Consider the following 13,428-nt stretch of genomic DNA (forward strand, 5'->3'; position numbering starts at 1 on the left):
GCGAACCTCAGCCCCCCATCACCGTCACCGCAGGACTCTTCCCGCAAGAAGCCAACCCCTTTCCTTTGCAAAGTGCTCTTCATCACCGCAGAAAACCTCCCCCATCCCTGCAGGTACTTTTAGTTCATGCAGCCACTTCAGTGACCACTCACTCCAAGCAGGGATTCTTCACCACTGCAGCGACCTCCTCCCACCCCCAAACAACCGGCCTTGGCATCGCTGCAGTGCCGACTGCCCACTTCTGCTGGGGTGGGAGGGTGTGCGCGATAGCTCCGTCAGCCTGTAACCCCTTGGTCTCTTCAGTTGTGCGGGTCTTGGGAGTGAAGCCTTCCAGCCTGAAGAGCCTTCTCATGGCTGCAGACCGCCGCTTCATAGCAGTGACCCCCACCCATCACCGAAGCGCCTGAAGAGAAAACATCTCTGCTTGTCAGAAGGGCCCCTTGTTATTGGCAGACTTTGCATGTGCTTGACAATGTTATACTGTCAAAAAGTAGGAAGGTCCGGTAAACCTCTCCCAGGACCCCCGAGGGAGAGTCTGAGAGCCCTGGGGAAGGGAGGGGAGATGACCATGTTTGGGGGTCATCCATGTAAGCTTTTTGACAGATGCCACACTGAGATTCTGCAGAGAGAGCCTGAGGAGAGCTGGGGGTGGAGGACAGCCAGTAGGAAGTGGACTTTCAAGTGGGGCCCATGGTTCTCACTCTTCCGCATTAACTCTATCCTTCTGATTTCAACCACTATCACCAATGATCATCCCCTGGGGGGCTCCCTGCCTCCTTGAGCATCTGAGCCCTCAACCCCAACCATCTCCTTTTGCTCACCCCACTTAGCATGGTGGAGAGAACTCGACCTTTTCCCAGGGAATTTCATGGGTGGAAGGTGCACAGGAACGATATAGGGAGCACAGACACAGTCAGATGGACCCAACACACAGGGAGCTCCACCCGGGTCCTAGCCCTCTTTCCATACTGCCTGGGCCATGGTTCCATTCACCTCTCTCCCCCTTTCTCTACTGAGTGTGTTCTCAGCTTCATCCTGAACGAGGGTCCGTCTTTCAGCCCTAGGGAGAAACAGTGGATGGGCTGATGGTCCCTCCAGGTGATCCAGGGCCTCAGGTAGGACCAGCCCTGGTCCTGAGGGTCTCACAAAGGTCCACGCAGTGGTCACCTTTCCACACCTTGTGCTCTGCCCCTTCTACAAATGAACCAAGAGCTACATGTAGCCCTTGGACAAACATGAGTTTGCAGACAGCAGTCATTAGGGAGGTCTCCGACACATGGAAATGGAAAAAGAGGTCCTTCTGTTTGGTCCTGAGGAGAGCTTGGATGTAAGACAGCCTCCCAGGAAGATAGCATCCCTATCAGAGACCAGACACACACATTGGCAGAAGCCAAACTTTACTGGAAAGCTGGACCAGCCCTGAGATCTTGCTAGGAAGGCCGCCTTAGCTGAGGCAAATGGAGGGAGAGACAGATGAATGGCTCCACGGAAAGCGCAGGGTACTCTGCAGGCTGAGGGGCAGGGGGTGGGGAGTCAGTGCTGGCTGCCTGGAACCTGGGGTGGGGTAGTAAGAAGGGTCTCTGGTGTGTGATATTCCCCTTCCCGAGTCCAAGTGATCTCATTGTTTAGTTCCCACCTATGAGTGAGAACATGCGGTGTTTGGTTTTCTGTTCTTGCGATAGTTTGCTGAGAATGATGGTTTCCAGCTGCATCCATGTCCCTACAAAGGACACAAACTCATCCTTTTTTATGGCTGCATAGTATTCCATGGTGTATATGTGCCACATTTTCTTAATCCAGTCTGTCACTGATGGACATCTGGGTTGATTCCAAGTCTTTGCTATTGTGAATAGTGCCGCAATAAACATACGTGTGCATGATGAGTTGATGGGTGCTGACGAGTTGATGGGTGCAGCACACCAACATGGCACAAGTATACATATGTAACAAACCTGCATATTATGCATATGTACCCTAGAACTTAAAGTATAATAATAATAATAAAAAAAAGAAGGGTCTCTGGTGGTGAGGCAGCAGCATGGCAGCCAAGGGCAGAAGGTGACGGCACAGGACAGCGCAGGAACCATGTTCCAAGAGGAGATCCGAGACCAGCCTAAGGGATAGCATGGAGTGGGCTACGTGGTAGCCATAGGAGTATAGATGATATAGATATATATAGATATAGATATAGATATATAGATATATAGATATATTTTTTGAGACAGAGTTTCGCCCTGTCGTCCAGGCTGGAGTGCAGTGGAGCAATCTTGGCTCACTGCATGCAACCTCTGCCTCCCAGGTTCAAGTGATTCTCCTGCCTCAGCCTCCTGAGAAGCTGGGATTACAGGTGAGCACCACCATGCCCGGCTAATTTTTTGGATTTTTAGTAGAGACAGGGTTTCACTATGTTGTTCAGGCTGGTTTTGAACTCCTGAGCTCAGGCAATCTGCCTGCCTCAGCCTCCCGCAGTGCAGGATTACAGGCATGAGCCACCTTCCCCGGCCCATAGGAGGATATTGAGCTGAAAAGATTTAGCCTCTTCCTAGAAGAGTCTCACACTTCAGTGAAAAGGGCAGAGAAATATGCAGTTACAGTAGCTTGAGATAAGTGCTGCATTACAAGAGTGATGGATGTTATAAAAGCTTTTAACTGGTTGGCGGTGACTCACACCTGTAATCTCAGCACTTCGAGAGCCTAAGGCAGGAGAACCCCTTGAGACCAGGAGTTCAAGACCAGCCCAGGCAACATAGTGAGATCCTCATCTCTAATAAATAAATAAATAAATAAATAAATTTAAAAATTAGCCAGATGTGGTGGTGTGTGCCTGTCGTCTTAGCTACTTGGGAGGCTGGGACAAGAGGATCCCTTGAGTTCAGGAGTTCAAGATTACAATGACCTATATGATTGTACTTCGTTGCACTCCAGCCTGGGCAACAAAGTCAGACTCTGTCACTAAAAAAATTAATTAAGGCTTGGAATAGTGGCTCATGCCTATAATCCCAACACCTTGGGAGGCTGAGGCAGGAGGATGACTTGAGCCCAGGAGTTCAAGACCCAGCCTGGGAAACATGGTAAAATCCCATCTCTACAAAAAATTTAAAAATTAGCCAGATGTGGTGGCACATGCCTTGGGAGGCTGAGGTGGAAGGACTGATTGAGCCCAGGAGCTTGAGGCTGCAGTGAGCTGTGACTCAGCCACTGCACTCCAGCCTGAATGACAGAGCAAGACCCCATCTGGAAAAAAAAAAAAAAAAAAAAAAAGATGTTTAATTTTTTTTTTTTTTTTTTTTTTTGAGATGGGGTCTTGCCCTGTCACCCAGGCTGGAGTGCAGTGGCGCAATTTCAGCTCACTGCAACCTCCGCTGCCTCCCGGGTTCATGCCATTCTCCTGCTTCAGCCTCCCGAATAGCTGGGACTACAGACACCCACCACCACGCCCGGCTTATAAATATATATATATATATATATTTTGTATTTTTAGTAGATACGGGGTTTCACCATGCTAGCCAGTATGGTCTCAATCTCCTGACCTCGTGATCTGCCCACTTTGGCCTCCCAAAGTGCTGGGATTACAGGCATGAACCACCATGCCTGGTCTAAAATTTTTTAACATTTCTTCTTCTTATTATTTTTGAGACAGAGTCTCGCTCTTTTTGCCCAGGCTGGAGTGTGATCTCAGCTCACTGCAACCTCCACCTCCCAGGTTTAAGCTATTCTCCTGCCTCAGCCTCCCAAGTAGCTGGGATTACAGGTGCCTGCCACCACGCCTGGCTGATTTTGTATTTTTAGTAGATACGGGGTTTCACCATGTTGGTCAGGCTAGTCTTGAACTCCTGACATCAGGTGGTCTGCCCACCTCAGCCTGCCAAATTTTGGGATTGCAGGCGTGAGCCACCGTGCCTGGCTTTTCAATTTTTAAATTGACAAATATTGTATATATTTATAATGTATTGTGGCCACCAGGGTCCCTATCCAGGCATCTGCTCACCTCAGCCACCACCATGCTGGCCTACAGAGTGCTGCTTTTCCTCTGATCTGGCCCAAGAGGGAAGATTCAAACTTGGCCCCCAGGATACCACTGCCCAGACTGGGGATAGAACATATCAATAAATCTTAACTGGCCTGGTGTGGTGGCTCATGCCTATAATCCTAGCACTTTGGGAGGCCAAGGCAGGAGGATCCCTTGAGCCCAGGAGTTCAAGACCAGCCTGGACAACATAGGGAGACACCGTCTCCATAACAATTACAAAAAAAAAAAAAATCTTAACCAAGGGTGGTAGTGATGTGGGGAATAGGGTGAACCTGAGGGAACCAACTTAGAAAATGGCACTCAGCCAGGTCTTCTTGTTGCAAAGTACGACTCAATTATCTCCTGCTTGTGGTCTGCCTGTCTGCCCTGGGAGGGCAGAGGTCTTGCTTCCCCAAAGTTTAGATGATCTACCCTCTCAGATTGGAGCTCCAGAAGAGATACACCTAAAGAAAGAGAGGAATTTTGCCTCTTGCTGTCTAAAGCTTGACTTCCAAAATCCCATCCTCTGCCTGAAACCCAAATTGGAAGAGGGTTTAGTTCATTCATTCATTCGTTAACTCAAGAAATATTTCTTGTTGCAGCCTATGACGTGCTACAGCTGGAACTACAGCAGAAAACAAGACAGTAGCAGGTCCCTCCCCTCACGAAAGACGTCAAACAATTCAGCAATTTTTAAACTTTGTATTTTAAAATAACTTCAAAACTTCTACAAAAGTTGCAAAGAAAGCATTTTTTTCTAAATGATTTCAAACTAAGTTTTACATATCATACCTGTTTACCCCTAAACACTTCGGTTTGTCTTTTATTTTCTTTCTTTCTTTCTTTTCTTTTTTTTTTTCCAGAGACAGGGCCTCACTCTGTCACCCAGGCTGGAGTGGAGTGGCACAATCATAGCTCACTGCAGTCTTGAACTCTTGGGCTCGAAGGGTCCTTTCCCCTTGGCTTCCCAAAGTGCTGGGGTTACAGCTGGGAGCCACCATGCCCAGCCAGTTTGTGTGTGTGTGTGTGTGTAGTTTTTTTTTTTGAGACACAGTCTCACTGTTTCGCCCATGCTGGAGTGCAGTGGCTCAATCTCAGCTCACTGCAACCTCCACCTCCCGGATTCAAGTGAGTCTCATGCCTCAACTTCCAGAGCAGCTGGGACTACACTTGCACGCCAGCATGCCTGGCTAACTTTTTTATTTTTATTTTTATTTATTTTTAATTTTATTTATTTATTTATTTATTTGAGATGGAGTCTCGCTCTGTTGCCCAGGCTGGAGTGCAGTGGTGCAATGTTGGCTCACTATAAGCTCCGCCTCCTGGGTTCACGCCATTCTCCTGCCTCAGCCTCCCAAGTAGCTGGGGCTACAGGTGACCACCACCACACCTGGCTGATTTTTTTGTATTTTTAGTAGAGATGGAGTTTCACCCTGTTAGCCAGGATGGTCTCAGTCTCCTGACCTCGTGATCCACCCGCCTCAGCCTCCCAAAGTGCTGGGCTTACAGGCGTGAGCCACTGCGCCTGGCCTACTTTGTTTTGAGATGGAATCTCACTCCATCGCCCAGGCTGGAGTACATTGGAGCGTGCGCAATCTCAGCTCACTGTGATCTCTGCCTCCTGGTTCAAGTGATTCTCCTGTCTCAGCCTCCTGACTAGCTGAGAATATAGGCGCCCACTACCATGCCTGGCTAATTTTTGTATTTTTAGTAGAGACAGGGTTTCACCATGTCACCCAGGCTGGTCTCGAACTCCTGATCTCAGGTGATCCAACTGCCTCAGTCTCCCAAAGTTCTGAGATTACAAAGGTCCAGGCAGTAGCCATCTTTTCATAGGTGTGAGCCACCATGCCTAGCCCAGTTTGTGAGCCACAGTGCCTGGCCCAGTTTGTGTTTCTTAAGAACGAGGACATACTCTTACATAACAGATTTAACTTTGAAACAATACGATTATCTAAACTACAGTCAATATTCCCATTTTACTAATTGTTGCAAAATGTTCTTTATAGATACTCCCCTCTCCCATTCAATCCAGGATCACAGGTTGCATTTAGTTGATAGTTTGCTTTAGAGTCTTTTATTTGTTTGTTTGTTTTTTGAGACGGAGTTTTGCTCTTGTTGCCCAGGCTGGAATGCAGTGGCACGATCTTGGCTTATTGCACACTCCGCCTCTTGGGTTCAAGCGATTGTCCTGCCTTAGCCTCCCGAGTAGCTGGGATTATAGGCACCTCACCATGCCCAGCTAATTTTTGTATTTTTAGCAGAGACAGGGTTTTGTCATGTTGGTCAGGCTGGTCTCAAACTCCTGACCTCAGGTGATCCACCCGCCTTAGACTCCCAAAGTGCTGGGATTACAGGTGTGAGTCACCACGCCTGGCTTTTTTTTTTTTTGAGACGAAGTCTATCTTTGTTACCCAGGCTGGAGTACAGTGGCGTGATCTCGGCTCACTGCAACCTCTGTCTCCCAGGTTCAAGCGATCCTCCTGCCTCAGCCTCCTGAGTAGCTGGGATTATAGACGCCTACCACCATGCCTGCTTAATTTTTGTATTTTTAGTAGAGACGGGGTTTCACCAAGTTGGTCAGGCTGGTCTCAAACTCCTGACCTCAAGTAATCTGCCAACCTGAGCCTCCCAAAGTGTTGGGATTATAGGTGTGAGCCACCACTCCCAGCTTTTAAGAGTCTTTTATTGGGAGTAGTTTCTCCTTTTTGTCTTTTGTGATACTGACACATTTTACTTGCCAGTTGTTTTGTAGAATGTCCCTCAGTTTGAGTTTGTCTGTTGTTTCCTCATAATTAGATTCAGGATATGCACTTTCAGTAGGAACACCACATAAGTGACGTTGTATCCTTCTCACTGTATCTCATTGGGAGGATGTACATGTCAGTTACTGTTACTGGCAATTTTAACTTTGATCCTTTCAATAAGGTGGTGTGTTAGGGTTCTCCAGAGAAAACAGAACCAACAGAGAGAGAGAGAGAGAGAGAGAGAACACATATATATATAAAATAAGGAAGTAGCTCGTGTGCTTGTATAGGCAAGTCAAGTGCAGGCTGGCAGACTGAAGACCCAGGAGACTGGATGGTGCAGATGAAGTTTGGTGGCAGCCTGCTGGAGAATTTCTTCTTTCTCATGGAGGTCTATCTTTTTGTTCTGTTCAGGCCCTCAAGTGATAGGATGAGGAACATTGTGAAGGTTAACTCTGGGTCTTAGCTTGACTAAATTAAGGAAGACCTATTCAGAAGCTGGGGCCGGGCGCAGTGGCTCACGCCCATAATCCCAGCACTTTGAGAGGCCGAGGTGGGCGGATCACCTGAGGTCAGGAGTTTGAGACCAGCCTGGCAAACATGGCGAAACCCCGTCTCTACTAAAAATACAAAAATTTACGGGTGTGGTGGTGCACACCTGTAATCCCAGCTGAGGTGAGAGAATTGCTTGAGTCCAGGAGGTGGAGGTTGCCATGAGCCGAGATCATGCCACTGCACTCCAGCCTGGGTGACAGAATGAGACTCCATCTCAAAAAAAAAAAAAAAAAAAGAAGGCTGACTATAGTCTGAAAAATTGAAGACTAGAGAAGTGGTAAAACATTCCTTCTGGGTGCATCTGTGAGGGTGTTTCTAGAAGAGATTGGCATGTGAGTAAGTAGACTGAGTAGGGAAGATCTGCCCTCAATGTGGCAGGGTACCATCCAATCTGCTGGTGGCCCAGATAGAAGAAAAAAGGAGAGAAAAAAATTTCCCCTGTCTCCCTCTCCTGGAGCTGGGACACTCCTTTTCCTGCCCTTAGACATCAGAACTCTAGGCTCTCTGGCCTTGGGACTTACACCGGAGGCCTCCCAGGTTCTCAGGTTGTCGATGGCCTCAAACTGAGACTTACACCATTGGCTTCCCTGGCTCTAGGCCTTCGGACTTGGACTTGGACTTGGACTGCCACATCCCCGGGTCTCCAGCTTGCAGAGGGCTGGCCGTGGGATTGCTCAGCCTCCATAGTCATGTGAGCTAGTTTGCCTAATAAATCCTCTCTCATCCATTTATCTATTTATCTGTCCATCCATCCATCCATCCATCCATCATCTATCTCCTATTGGTTCTGTCTCTCACAAATGAGAATTGTGACTCATATACCCACCCACATTCTGGAGGACAATGTGCTTTACTCAAAATTCACCAATTTCAGTGTTAATCTCATTCAAAAACACTCCAAGTTGACACATATAATTAACCATCATGGTTGCTGCTTGCCAGATTTCTCCACTATAATGCTACTATTTTTTTTTTATAATTAAATAAGTACATTTGTAGAGAGACAATTTGATTGTATGTAACTATCCTAATCTTCATCAAAATTTCACCCACCAGTTTTAGCATCCATTAATTACCTAAATAATATATTACATCAGTTTTATTGAGGTATAATTTACATGTAGTAAAATGCACTATTTTTTATTGTGGTAAAACATACACGACGTAAAATTTGCCATTAGTGATATTTAGCATATTCGCAATAGTGATTGATTGATTAATTTTTTTTTTTTGAAATGGAATCTCACTCTGTCGCCCAGGCTGGAGTGCAATGGAGCCATCTGGGATCACTGAAACCTCAGGCTCCTGGGTTCAAGCGATTCTTCTGCCTCAGCCTCCCAAGTAGCTGGGATTACAGGCACCCGCCACCACACGTGGGTAATTTTATATTTTTATTAGAAATGGAGTTTCACCATGTTAGCCAGGCTGGTCTCAGACTCCTGAGCTCAGGCGACCTGCCCGCTTTGGCCTCCTGAAGTGCTGGGATTATAGGCGTGAGCCACCACGCCCGGCCCCATTCACAATACTGTGCAATCATTCACCACTGTCTAGCTCCAGAACATTTTCATCACCCCGAAAGGAAGCCTTGTATCCATTAAGCAGTCACTCCCTGTTTCCCCTCTTCCCAGTTCCTAAAAACCACTAATATGGCTGTCGCTGTAGCTTTGCCTATTCTGTATATTTCATATAAATGGAATCCTATAATATATGACTTTTTGTGTCTGGCTTCTTTCATTTAGTATAATGTTTTCAACATTCATCCACATTGTAGTATGAATCAGTTTATTCCTTTTTTTTTTTTTTTTTTTTTGAGACAGAGTTTCACTCTTGTTGCCCAGACTGGAGTGCAGTGGCACGATCTCGGCTCACCGCAACCTCTGCCTCCCAGGTTCAAGCGATTTGCCTACCTGAGCCTCCCGAGTAGCTGGGATTACAGGCATGCGCCACCACACCCGGCTAATTTTTTTGTATTTTTAGTAGAGATGGGTTTCTCCATGTTGGTCAGGCTGGTCTCAGACTCCCGACCTCAGGTGATCTGCCCACCTTGGCCTCCCAAATTGCTGGAATGACAGACGTGAGCCACTGCGCCCTGCCAGTTCATTCCTTTTTATGGCTAAATAATATTCCATTGTATGGATATTCCACATTTTATTTATCCATCTATCTGTAAATAGAAGTTTGGGTTGTTTCCACCTTTTGGCTATTGTGAAAAATGCTGCTATGAACACTGGTGTGTAAGTTCTTGTTTGAACAACTGTTTCCAGTTCTTTCAGGTGTACACCCAGGAACAGAATTGCTAGCTCAGAGAATAATTTTGTGTTTAACTTGTTGAAGTTTTCCACACCAGTTGGACAATTTTACATTTCCATCAGCAATGTGTAAGGGTTTCTATTTCCTCACAGCCTCACCAACACAAATCCAAACCTCAGTTTGTTTGTTTGTTTGTTTATTTATTTATTTATTTATTTGAGATGGAGTTTCATTCTTTTTGCCCAGGCTGGAGTGCAATGATGAGATCTCAGCTCACTATAACCTCTGCCTCCCGGGTTCAAGTGATTCTCCTGCCTCAGCCTCCTGAGGAGCTGGGATTACAGGTATCCATCACCACACCTGGCTAATTTTGTTTTTGTTTTTTGTTTTTTTTTTTAAAGTAATGAATGACAGCTTTATTTTTCTTACACTTTTAAGGCTGATGAAAAACCTTCATTTCAATTGAAAAGTATGGTAACTGTATTTACTTATTAAATATTATTAAAGTTTTCTAAAACACAACTTGAAAACATCCAGCATGCATGTTTAATATCAGTACAATGAATTCAGACCAAGTATACATGTTACATGCAGCAAAGCTAGATTACAAATTATAGTCATCGTCATCATCATCGTCATCATCATCATCTTCACGTTTTCTTTTCAATGCATTTGATGATTCATTGGCAGTATTTTGTGATGACACCATATTAGTGGTAATAAGAATGTTTTTGGACCCAATTAATGATGGGTTAATTAGAACATTCTGAACTGCTGAGGTTGCAAGAATTGAAGCTTTTACAGCTGGAGACTGCAAAGTAGGCATCTGTACTATAAACCTTTGACCTGTGAGGGACATGGGAGTCCCTACTTTAGTTGAAACAGACATGGTCTGTGGGGTTGGTGTGCCTAGTGTGGGAGTACTTGGTCTGCTAGTAACTGAACCAACACTTAACCGCCGGACTGTTATTCTTCCCACAGAAGTTGATGCCTTTTTCTGTAAAGATTTCAGCCTATAGTTTGGAGCTGTTAAGCAATATCTATCAGGTAGCAACCTAGGACCTGAATATGGCTTGATCAGTGGCAAAGGGGTTTGATTTCTTTGTCTTGCGATATCTAATAAAAAATCCCTTGGGGGAGGAGAGGTGAAAGACTGGTCAGCGCGGCACTGGATTGCCAATCGCACATCATCTGCATCAACGGTAGCTTTCTTAGCATGGCTTGAATAAATTTTTGCATCATCTAGAATTGTGGTCACATATCGGAAGGCAAACTCCAACATCTGATTTATAACTCTTGGCTCATATTCTGTAATCCCCATATCCTTCAGGATTTGTGCCATCATCTGTGCATCTTTCGGCATGCTCTTGGGAGAAGCCACCTTGCCAGACTCCATGATATCCGATGATCAGACCTCTCAAGCTAAATCACCAATATTAATGTATTTCAGTCCCGATTTTGATGCAAGTTCTTTGCCTAGTGTAGTTTTTCCAACCTCTGGTGTACCAGTGAGCAGGATGTTCGGAAGCAACATGGTCCCCGCGGCCTAATTTTGTATTTTTAATAGAGACAGGGTTTCACCATGTTGGCCAGGCTGGTCTTGAACTCCCAACCTCAGGTGATCTGCCTGCCTCAGCCTTCCAAAATGCTGGGATTACAGGCATGAGCCACTGCACCCAGCCAAAACCTCAGTTTATTGTTTTTTTCTTTTATAGATCATACTTTTGGTATCATGTCTAATAGCTTTTCACTAAGCCCTATATCCCAGATATTTTCTTCCAGTTAGCTTATAAAAGTTTTATAATTTTACATTTAAATCTTTGACCCATTCGAAATCACTTTTGTATAAGGTATGAGGTTTAGGTCAAATTTTTTGTTTATTAGTTTTATCTATGGATATCCAATAGCTCCAGCACCACTTGTTGAAAAGACAAGGGCGCGGTGGCTCACGCCTGTAATCCCAGCACTTTGGGAGGCTGAGGCGGGTGGATCACCTGAGGTCGGGAGTTCCAGACCAGCTGACCAACATGGAGAAACCCCGTCTACTAAAAATACAAAAAAAATTAGCCGGGTGTGGTGGTGCATGCCTGTAATCCCAGCTACTCGGGAGGCTGAGGCAGGAGAATCCCTTGAACCCAGGAGGCAGAAGTTGCAGTGAGCTGAGATCGCACCATATATATATATATATATATATATATATATATATTTTTTTTTTTTTTTGAGACAGAGTCTTGTTCTGCTGCCCAGGCTAGAGTGCAGTGGCATGATCTCCGCTTGCTGTAGCTTCAACCTCGAGGGCTCAAGACATCCTCCTGCCTCAGTCTCTTGAGTAACTGAGATAACAGGTGTGCGCCACCATGCCCAGCTAACTTTCTTGTATTTCTTTTCTTTTTTCTTTTTTTTTGGTTTTGCCATGTTGCCTAGGCTGGTCTTGAACTCCTGGGCTCAAGTGATCCACCCACCTCAGCCTCCCAAAGTGCAGGGACTACAGGCATGAGCCACTGCACCTGGCCATATTTATATTTTTAAATGATAAAATATACATAACATAAAATTTACTCTTCTAACCATTTTTAAGTACACACTTCTGTGGCACCAAGTACATTCACATTGTTGTGCTTTAATTATTTTTAATATTGTAAAATTTGTTCACATTCCAGATATAAAGTCTTAATGGGTATTCAGTGGAAAGTAAAAAGTATCCACCTTTCCCTTCTCTGTCCCATTCCTAGAAGTAATTAGTGTTAACGGTACCTCTTATGTATACTTCCGTAATGCACTGGGAAAGCTGTCTTACAGAAATGAGCACACTATTGTGTAAGGGAATATAGTCCCAGATACAAACCTGTCTGAAGGGGTTAAAAAAGAGGACAACTTGGGCCGGGCGCGGTGGCTCAAGCCTGTAATCCCAGCACTTTGGGAGGCCGAGACGGGCGGATCACGAGGTCAGAAGATCGAGACCATCCTGGCTAACACGGTGAAACCCCGTCTCTACTAAAAAACTACAAAAAAACTAGCCGGGCGAGGTGGCGGGCGCCTGTAGTCCCAGCTACTCGGGAGGCTGAGGCAGGAGAATGGCATGAACCCGGGAGGCGGAGCTTGCAGTGAGCTGAGATCCGGCCACTGCACTCCAGCCTGGGCGACAGAGCGAGACTCCGTCTCAAAAAAAAAAAAAAAAAAAAAAAAAAGAGGACAACTTGAATGTTCACCAAAGAGAGAACCATTGAATAAATGATGGTGCATCCATACCGGAAAATACTGTGCAGTTTTGTGCTGCTGTTAAAAAGAATGGGTTCTGGCTGGGCATGATTGCCCATGCCTGTAATCCCAGCACTTTGGGAGACTGAGGAGGGCGAATCATCAGGTCAGGAGTTCGAGACCAGCCTGGCAAACATAGTTAAACCCCATCTCACTAAAAATACAAAAATAAAAATAAAAATAAAAAAAATAGCCAGGTGTAGTGCTGGGCACCTGTAATCCCAGCTACTCAGGAGGCTGAGGCAGGAGAATTGCTTGAACCCGGGAGGCGGAGGTTGCAGTGAGCCGAGATAGCACCATCGCACTCCAGCCCAGGCAACAGTGCGAGACTCCATCTCAAAAAAAAAGAAAAGAAAAAAAAAAAGAATGGGTTCTATTTATGTATATTGATAAGAGAAAAAAAAAAGCTGGGTGCAGAATGATGTTATAGTATGATTCCATTTTTTTTTGAGATGGAGTCTCACTCTGTCGCCCAGGCTAGAGTGCAGTGGCACGATCTCGGCTCACTGCAAGCTCTGCCTCCTGGGTTCATGCCATTCTCTTGCCTCAGCCTCCCAAGCAGCTGGGACTACAGGTGCCCACCACCATGCCCGGCTAATTTTTTGTATT

The 13,428-nt window shown here is 45.7% G+C and overlaps 1 protein-coding gene across 1 annotated transcript; it reads right to left on the reverse strand.

Moving 5' to 3' along the window:
• Positions 1-9,990: 9,990 nt before the first annotated feature.
• LOC103221142 (transcription initiation factor TFIID subunit 9) lies at positions 9,991-11,124 on the reverse strand. Its single transcript, XM_007971928.3, has one exon. The coding sequence runs from the start codon at positions 10,955-10,957 to the stop codon at positions 10,166-10,168; it is 792 nt and encodes a 263-aa protein (XP_007970119.3). The 5' UTR covers positions 10,958-11,124; the 3' UTR covers positions 9,991-10,165.
• Positions 11,125-13,428: the final 2,304 nt, after the last annotated feature.

Source organism: Chlorocebus sabaeus, chromosome 15, assembly GCF_047675955.1.
Source record: "Chlorocebus sabaeus isolate Y175 chromosome 15, mChlSab1.0.hap1, whole genome shotgun sequence".
NCBI classification, from domain to species: Eukaryota; Metazoa; Chordata; class Mammalia; order Primates; family Cercopithecidae; genus Chlorocebus; species Chlorocebus sabaeus.